The sequence below is a fragment of the Lagopus leucura genome, unplaced genomic scaffold (genome assembly GCF_019238085.1).
Source record: "Lagopus leucura isolate 7727_CA_CO unplaced genomic scaffold, USGS_WTPT01 33746-0_obj-0_obj, whole genome shotgun sequence".
Lineage (NCBI taxonomy): Eukaryota > Metazoa > Chordata > Aves > Galliformes > Phasianidae > Lagopus > Lagopus leucura.
The window spans coordinates 1-8,967 of record NW_024965344.1 but is presented as its reverse complement, the minus strand read 5'-3'; the positions used below and the strand labels follow the sequence as shown (position 1 = coordinate 8,967).

At 63.4% G+C, this 8,967-nt stretch overlaps 1 protein-coding gene across 3 annotated transcripts; it reads right to left on the bottom strand.

Annotated features, from left to right (window-relative positions):
* Positions 1–60: 60 nt before the first annotated feature.
* Positions 61–6,053, bottom strand: LOC122192070 (transducin-like enhancer protein 2). 3 transcript variants are annotated; one of them, XM_042892518.1, is made up of 14 exons: positions 5,958–6,053; positions 5,799–5,884; positions 5,548–5,611; positions 5,013–5,057; positions 4,250–4,312; positions 4,037–4,111; positions 3,647–3,818; positions 3,096–3,112; positions 2,788–2,874; positions 2,579–2,623; positions 1,824–1,940; positions 958–1,068; positions 303–460; positions 61–218 (listed from the first exon to the last, which is right to left on the bottom strand). In XM_042892518.1, exons 1-14 carry the CDS (start codon positions 5,979–5,981, stop codon positions 191–193), a joined length of 1,092 nt encoding a protein of 363 aa, XP_042748452.1. In that variant the 5' UTR covers positions 5,982–6,053; the 3' UTR covers positions 61–190. The 3 variants fall into 3 exon arrangements, with proteins under 3 accessions (XP_042748452.1, XP_042748451.1, XP_042748454.1); XM_042892517.1 differs by having other exon boundaries at positions 63–218; positions 3,647–3,821; XM_042892520.1 differs by lacking the exon at positions 61–218 and having other exon boundaries at positions 377–460; positions 882–1,068; positions 3,647–3,821.
* Between the last annotated feature and the right edge of the window lie 2,914 nt (positions 6,054–8,967).

The window sequence follows — 8,967 nt, the reverse complement described above, 5'->3', positions numbered from 1 at the left end:
CCGCGCGGTGCCACGGCGGGGCCAGAGAGGAGCGGCGATGGGGACGGCGCAGCAGGGAGGGGACGGCCCCACTGCTGCGCTGCCATGGCGGCGTCCCGTCCCCCCCCCTCTTGTCCCCTCCGTCCCTCCATCTCCACTTACGGTTTCCCCACAGGGGTGCTGGGGAGGGATGATGGCAGCGTGGAGGCTCTCAGGTGAGGGTGTGACTCGAAAGCCACCTGAACAGAGCACTGTGAGCACCGGGAGCTCCAAAAGCACCGGCACCAACGCACAGCACCCTGCCCGGCCCCTGGGTGGCTTACCGGGGCTGAGCGCCCGTACACGGCACTGCTGAGCTGTGCTGGGAGCTGGAGGCCCACGTACACACCAGAGGATGGCAGCTCTCCATTGAGAGCGGCGTGGGGCAGCAGGCCCAGGGAGGTGAAGGGGTTGGAGATGCTGACGGAGGGGCTGCGGAGAGCTGTGGGGAGAGGGGAGAGAAATGCTGGAGGAGCGGCGCAGCCCCCAGGCCCCACACGTTGGCCCCATACAGCCTGGTCCCTCACTCCACGGTGCCCTGTGGCAGGCAGGGCCCAGCTCTGCTCCAGGGCTGCGGGATGTTGCTGACATCCATCTTTGCTAAACCTCTGTTAGTTTCCAGCCCAGACGAAGGTGTCACATCTCTGTTTGGGCTCTGTTTCTCCCCACTGTTTCCCCTCCTCCCACCACTTCTGGTCCCTTTCACTGAGCCACAGCCAAGCTCTTCCCAAGCCCTCAGCCCACATCTTCCCTTAATTACACCCTCAGCCCTACCAGAGGACCAGCACCCACACCACAGCCCCAACTTGCCCTCCTGGCCATGCCCACATTGGCACAAACCCTTCCGTGGCTCCGAGTCCCACCTGAGCGCTCCAACATTCACCCACACAGCGATTTTGGAGGTTCCCACGTTGCATCACAGCATCCCTGGGCACTCACCAGGGGGATCCTTGGCTGCAGGCTGAGGGTGGCTGAGCTGGGCCCCACACCAGGTGTGAGGGCATCACGGGGTGGGGGGGACGAGGAGGACATGGCCATGGGGGGGTCTGGCTGCAAGAAAAAGGAGGAGCAGAATCAAAACCAGCCCTAAGGAAGCCACGAGGTGAGGGGGGTCCACTGGGCACGGCTCTGCTGCTCCCCATTGCACAGGGGGGGCCCAGCCCAGCGCTCCCCCCCTCCCACCCCACGCCTTTGCTCATTCCTCTTTTTATTTTCCTCCCTGGTTCTCTTTTTTTTTCCTCTTTTTCTCCCCCCGCAGCCATTCCTCCTCCCTCCCAAAAAAAAAAAGAAAAAACGGGGGGGGCGGGGGGGGGGAGGAAAGAGGGAAAAAAAAATTAATAACAGAGCAAAGCTGCGTGCTGTGCTGGCAGATTGCTCAGGGCGCTTTGTCTGCTCTAATCCGATTGTCCCAGGAGCAGCAGCTCAGTGCTCCCTGCGCCCACAGTCGGCTCCTGACCCCAGGGGCAGCCAGGATGAATGGCTGCGGGTCCCACGGTGGCTGGGAGGGGAGTGGGGGGCTGAGGAGGGGGGGTGACGGAGGCAGCCCTCCCCCCCATGGTGATGTTTCAATAGGAGAGGGGGGGCGAGGAGAGGAGAGGAGAGGAGAGGAGAGGAGAGGAGAGGAGATCGATTGCTCAGAGCAGCTCTGGGGAATCCTTCAGGCAGCCAGACGAAACGAACCTGCAGAGCCACGGCCCTGCTGGCACAGGATCCCCTTCCTCACCAGCACAGACCTCTGACCGCAGCTCTGGGGAACCCTCCAGGAACACCGCGGTGCAGCCCCCCCTCCTGCCCACAGCCCTTACCAGCCCCGGCTCCTTCCGTCGGCACGGCGTGGGGCTGCGGCTGGAGGCTGGGCTCTCGGGGACATCCTGGGCTGGGGGAGGGCGGCTGCCAGGGCTGTTGGGCTCCGAGGGGGGGTCCTGAGGAGAAAAGGGGTCTTTGTGGGGCAGGAACTGCAGCCCCTTCGTGCCGGAGGGGGAGGATTCGGAGGCAAGGCCACCCATCAGCTCTCGCTCCCCTATAAGCCTTCAATTAGGGCTGTGATTTTTATCACCACAATTACAGCACTGAGCAGTTTTTAATGTGCCGCTCTCCGCAGAACTCCCGGCTGAGGTTCCTTTCTGTGTTTTCTTGGGAAGCGACAGGAGGGGGAGGAAAAGAAAAAACAAAAATAAAGAACAAAACGCTGCGTGTGCTGTCCATCCCCAGAGCCTCCATGGGAAAAACAAAAGGGACATCCCCAAAAATACCCCCTGAGCTGCACCAAGAGAGCAGCGCGAGTGTGAGGCGTCTGGTTGAGTGCTGGGGAAGGCGAGCAGGGGGGCCGTGCCCTCCTCCCCATATGGGATGCTGTGGGAGAGGAGCCGATGTGGGGCTGGAGGGCAGAGGGATGAGCTGGCACAGCCCTTCAGCCATGCTCAGAACCAACCCCAGCTGTGCCAGCATCCCGCTGCACTGGGCCCCAGCACAGCAGCCCAATGAACCCCAAACCCTGCAGCCGGAGCCCTGCACCAGCTGGGAGCAGAGCAGGGCACCCCGCAGGCAGCCAGGGCTTCACCTCATCCACCACCAGGTTGTCGTCACTCTTGTCCCCGTCGCTGTCCTGCGCGATGGGAGAAATGCTTTGGTCAGGGCCGAAGGAAGAGGCCGCACCAGGCTCTGCTCTCTGCAGACCCCACGGGCAGCTCTGCCCCCCCATCTCCATGGGGCTTTTCAGCTCGTCTCCTTGCAGGATCCCTGCCCCCCACCCAGCAGCCCCACACTCACATAACGCCCAGGCGGCTCCTTCTCCTCCTGGTTCCGCTTCAGCCCCATCTCCTCGTCAGGAGGGCTCTCTGGAGATGCCGACACGCTCTGAGCAGATGACAGGAGGTGAGGGCAGGCAGCCGGCCCTGTGCCCCCCCACCCCCCCATCTCCTCCCACATTCCCACCTTTCAGCCCAAACCCACCCGCTCTGTTCCAACAGGGCCGTCCCTGGGGGCAGCTGCCCCACTGCAAAGCAGACGATCCACCCCACAGGACCCCAACCCAGCACAGCCCCTCGCTGTCCTCACACCCCCAAGGCACCACTTACCCGGCTGGGGCTGCGCTCTGGAGCACAGGCAGGGCAGGCAGGTCAGCAGGGCAGGACAAGGGAGAGAAAGGGGCTGTCAGTGCAATGCCCATGGGGGGGAGAGGGGGCACAGTGGGACAGAAGGAAGGCTGTGCCAGTTTCCCACCTCGCTTCTGCCCCAAATTCCCTCCTGCACACCTACGCCTCCCACCACAGCCTCGTGGCCATCAAGATTTTCCCTTCAAGTCTCAACTTTAAGCAACAGATCCTCATCAGGGGTGAACCCTTGCAGTAAGCAGGGTGGGAGGGGGGGTGTCTCAGGTCCACCCTCGGAGGGGGGCACAGGGGTGCAGAGGACCCAGGTGTGCACACTGCCATGCACACAGCCCACGCTTTTGGAAGCCGTCGATGCAAGACAGCCACTCCCTCAGCCAAAAACAGAGCCAGCCTGGCAGGGCTGCAGATGTTTAAGGAGCTGGCAGCGTGCAGAGCAGGCAGCAGGGCTGCCCCCAGCATGCCTGGGACGTGGCTCAGCAGCAGAAGGGTTAATGCAGCTGTTCTCCATCCCTCACCTCTGCTCTCCTGCGCGGCTTTCTCCTCCTTGGCTGCCAGCTGTGACTGTGCCATCAGTGCCCCCGACAGGGCCAGCAGCCCCGCGGCCCCCCCAGGCAGGCTGTGCACACCAGAGGGGTGGGGGGTCAGTGGCAAATGGGGGGGCTGATGAGAGAGGTGCTGCAGCTGCTGCTGCTGGAGGGGGAGAGAAAGCAAACGGTCGTCAATGAGAGGAGGAGGCAGCAGGGCAAGACGCAGCGGGATGAGATGCGAGGTGGAAGGAGCAGTCGGACAGGAGGGGCTCCGTGAACACCAGCCAGCAGCAAACCCCCCTGCTGGAGCTCAGGGCTGGGCTCACTAAGCAATGAAGACCCCCCTTCGCCCTCCCCACTGCACACAGTGCAACTCACCCCCACGATGCTGTTGAGCTCTCCCATGGTGACCTGCTTGGCCCGCTCCACTGCCTGCAGGACCTGCTGCTGGTGCTGAGAGCAGGGCGATCAGCAGCGCTCCAAACCTCTCCCACCCCTCCAGCCTTGTTCTCTCCCCCCCCCCTCCCCCCGACTCCCCCCTCTGCTCAGCATGGCACCACTTTGCCCTTTCCCAGCACATCCCCAGCTCACCTCCTGCGTCAGGAAAGGCACAATCTGGGCACAGATGGCACTCAGCCTCTTGACAATCTCTGCCTGGAAGAGGAGGTGGGGATCAGCCCTGCAGCTCTGCCCCCCATCCCAGCAGTGCTGCACAGCACCCGGTGTTTCCTCCCCACGGAAAGGCAGAAACCCACAGAAACCCAGAAACCTCCCACCTCCACCCCAACCCCCCATCAGCTCCAGACACCCCACGATCAAACACACACAGCCAGGGGCCGACCCTCAGCACCCGTCCCTCAGCCACCCCCTGAGGACAATCCCACTGGGGTTAGGGGAGCACATGGGGCCGTGCCAGAGGGCTCTGCCAGGTTCCCCTGCTAACAAAAGGAGCAAAGGCAGAGGGGCTGAGCCAGCTGGAGGAGGATGGCAGTTGACTTGCCACTTTGTCAGGCATAGGTCCAAACTAATTTCCCTGGCACAAAGCCCGCGATGACTGGATTGATAAATCTGAAGAGGGAAAGCAAATTAACGCTGGAACAAAAGGGGAAGTGGGGAAGGGTGAAAACACTCCTCTGTGTTCGGGAAAAGGGAAGAAAGAGGAGAGGAAAAAAATTAAGAAGAAAGCAGATATAAAAGGAAGATAATCCGGGCTTCAGCTCTCACTGTTTCTTGGGGCCACAGGGGGGACTGGGGGGCGGTGGGGTGTCTCTGCTCAGCCCCACGGCTGCCAGACCCCAGCGCAGGAGCCCTGAGGGATGTGGGGAGGAGGGAGGTGATGTCCCACCCCGCTCACCTGTTTGTGCATCTCGATGTTCAGCCCGTAGGACATCTCATAGTACTGCAAAGAAATCACAGCGCGGCCACGTCGGGAGCTGCTGCCCCATTCCCTGCCCACTGCTGTGGGTCCCGGAGCAGCGTGGGTTCCAACTCAGTGGGTCACTCTGTGGGGCAGCTCCCATCCAGAGGGGGCTGTGGCACCCAGGGGAGGGGGCTGCAAGCTCTTTGGATGGGATGCAGCGAGTCTCATAGAGGTGCAGAACGAGAAGGAATGATGCTCCCATCCCCATCCCATCCACCTCCTTGACACAGAGGAGGCCCGTCAGCCCCACAGCTCCTGGGGGGCTCCCAGCACCCACCCAGGGCGCAGGAGGGGGGGCTCCCAAGAGGCCAAATAGAAGGGAATAAACAAAATTAAGAGAGAAACTCACGGCATCAACTCCCACCTGACTCCCAGCCTTCAGCTCAGGGCCCCGCGGTGGGGAGGGGCTGGGACTGAGGTCGTGAAGGGGAACCGGGGGGGGGGGGCCGGCACGGCGGGGGGGGCTCACCATGACATAATGCCGCTGCATCTCGGTCTTCTCGCTCAGCAGCTTCTCGCACTCCAGCTTCAGGCTGCGGAGCGGAGCGGCGGTCCTCAGTGGGGGGGCCGGGGGGGGGGACCCGAAACCCACAGCGGCGTCACCGCCGTTCCCTACGCCCCACACCCGGCTCAACCCACGGAGGGGCAGCCAAGGGAACCCCGAGCCGCAGCCCCGCGCTCCGGAGCCCCGTCCACCTGTCGGCCCCTGCTTCTTCCCACCTGTGGTACTGCGCCTGCAGGAACTGGAACTCCTCCTTGATCCGTTCGCAGATCTCCAAAACCGAGAACTTGAAGGGCTGCCCGGGCTGCGGGGACAGAGCACGGCGCCGTCAGCCGCACGGAGCTCCCGGGACGGCCCCGCTAAAGCCCGGCACTCACCGGGTGCCGCCCCTGCGGGAACATCCCCGCACCGCCCGCTCCTCGTAGGGGCACCGCGGCTCCGCTCCGTTCCGGTGGGGCGGATCACGTGACCGGGCCGGGGCAGCCCGTGGAATCCCCACGGGGACAGCCCGGCGGGGGCGCGCCACGGGGCGGCGGGGAACGATTTAAGGTGGCGCGACCCCGCCGGCCCCGGAACGCGCCGGTACCGGAGGCTGCGGGAGTCCCGAGTGCCGCTCCACCTTAAGCAACCTCACGGCCCGCCGCGGCGGGGGCCGCGCACGCTATTGGCTGCCGCCGCCAGAGCGCCAGCCAATCGTCGCGCTCAGCTCCCACATGGGTTCGTGACGTCACGACCAATCGCGGCGGGCGGGGCGCCGCGGGGGCCGATGGGAGTTGTAGGCCGCCCGTCCTCCACGTGCCGCCCGCTGACCCCGCCCGGGGCGCGCACCGCCCGCCAACCCCGCAGCGCCACCGCGGCCGGGGCTCCGCTCAGCCCGGGGACAACGCGGCTCCGCAACGGCCGCACCGGGAGCGGTCAGGGCGAGGGGAGCGGGAGGGCGGACCATCGGCCCACCAGGCCTTGCGGCGGCCGCCGGCTGCCACTCAAAGTAACGTGGGGCGGTGGAGGAGTGTCGGTACCACCACCCCCCCCCGGCCCCGCTGCCCGCAGAGACCCGGGAGCTGCGGGTGGGGGAGGGGAGGGCGGGTGTCGGCATCTACATCGTAACGGGGGGGTTAAAAGACATGTGGCAGGCGGGGGATGTGGGGCAGCGGCCGTAGGGGAGGGGATGGGGGGCAGGGGGCTGAAAACACAGGGCAGCAGCCATAGGGAAGGGAATATGGGGCAGGGAATGCAGAGCTGGAGATGTAGGGATGGGGATATGGGGCTGGAGATACAGGGATCAGGATATAGGGCAGGGGATGTAGGGAAGGGGGTATGAGGCAATGAAGTGGGACTGGAGCCATAAAAGAAGGGATATGGGGCTGGAGACATAGAGAAGGGGATGTGGGGCTGGAGATATAGGGATGGGGATATGGGGCAAGGAAGTGGGGTTGGAGCCCTAGAAGAGGGGATATGAGGCTTGGAGACTTGGGGCTAGAGAAATGGAGGAGGGGATCTAGGGCAGGGGATGTGGGGCTGGAGACATGGAGAGGATGTGGGGCAGAGCTCTGGTGACACAAGGCAACAGCCATAGGGAACGGGATATGGGGCTGGAGATATGGGGTGGGAATATAGGGCTGGAGACAGAAAGAAGGGGATATTGGGCAAGGAAGTGGGGCTGGAGCCATGGAAGAGGGGATATGGAGCTGGGGATTTAGGGCTGGAGGCTGGGAAGGGAATGTGGGGCAGGGGACCTGAGGCTGGAGACATAGGGAAAGGGGCATGGGGTACGGGGGGCTGGGAGCTGGAGACATAGGACAGAAGACACAGGGAAGGGTACGTGGGGCAGGGGACACGGGACTGGAGCAGACATAGGGAAGGGAATATGGGAAAGTGGGGCTGGAGACATAGGGAAGGGGACGTGGGGAAGGGGATGTGGGACAGAGGGCAGCAGACATAAGAGGGGGACAGGAAGAAGAGGACATGGGGAAGAGGACACTGCAGGCGACGTGGGACTGGAGACATAGGGCAGGGCGTGTGGGGAAGGGGCACGGGGCAGCAGGCACAGGGAAGGGGGCTTGGAGAGGAGGACAAGGGGCAGGGGACATCAGGGCAGGGAACGTGGGGCCGCAGACACGGGGAAGAGGATGTGGGGAAAGTAACACAGGGCAGGGCTGGGGGAGCTGCAGGGGGGGCGGGCGTTGAGTTCCCCCCACAGCAGGGAAAATGGGCAGAGCAGCCTGAGGAGGTTTGTGGCCACGCAGTGGGGGTGCAAAATTGGGATCACCCAAGCGAAGATTTGGGTTTTTCCCTGCATGGCCTCACACCCGTTGTGTTTGCTGGACCCGTGGACACCTTGTCACCGCGTGGCTGTGGGCTGGGGGGGGGCGCAGGGGGGTGTGGGAGCCTCGTGAGCAGCCCAGCAGCTGACAGCCCCCATCGCTGGCGCTGCCTTCGATCCGTGTGTTGGCTCCTGTTTGCACTTACCGGCTCTGAGTGGTTTTTAATTATTGATGCCTCTTTTAGCTTTTATCTTGTGCTCGCTGCAGCCAGGAAGGGCTTGGCGTTCCTGCATTAGTGATGAATTGGGAAGGAGGCCCTGCTCCACCGCGCTGCAAAGCATTCCTGGCTTGCAGGCTTGTGCCATTGTTTCAAGCAAAGCTGTGCTGAAAAATGAAGAGGTTGGGAGCCAGGAGGGGGGAAGCGATGGAGGCAATCCCCGCTGTTCCCACAGCGATGCAGGGGAGGAGGAAACGGCGGGGGATGGCAAAAAATAAAGCGAGGAAACCTGCCTGACCCAGCGAGGAACTGGCAGCCACTCACCTCGCCGGGGAGGAAAGATGCCATTTTGTCACCTCTCCAGCGACAGGCAGGTGGCGGGGGGGGGGGGAGCGAGGCGAGGCAGCGGGGTCCCACCAAGTGCTGCAGGCAGGAATCGATGCCAGGTCAGGGCTGGAGGCTCTGTGGGCTGCACACGGGCTCCCCGTCCCCCCCCAGACAAGCCGCAGCTCTGTGGAGCTGTTCCAAGGAGCCCTGTGCCAGCAGCGCTGGCTCGCGGCCTCTCTGCCCGCATGGCTCTCCCACTCTCGTACCACATCCTCAGGAGCGGTTTGTCTGCCAGGAGAAGGTCTTCAATCATCACAGATCAGCAGCACTTTGGGGACCCCGTGTCGCTCGCCGCCCGCGTGCCTCCAACCTCTCCTGCCAGGGCAGGATGGGCTGGCAGCTCTGCGCTGGGAGTTACGAGGCAAAGCAGCCCGTCTGGACACAGCAAAGCTGCTTCCTCCGATCTGCAGCTACGAGGAGAGTCAGAAGGGGATTTCTAACCTTTTTTTAACCCTCTTTTCTTTTTTTTTTTTTTTAATTTGAGCCCAACTCTAGCAAGATTCCCCATGGAACGGGGAG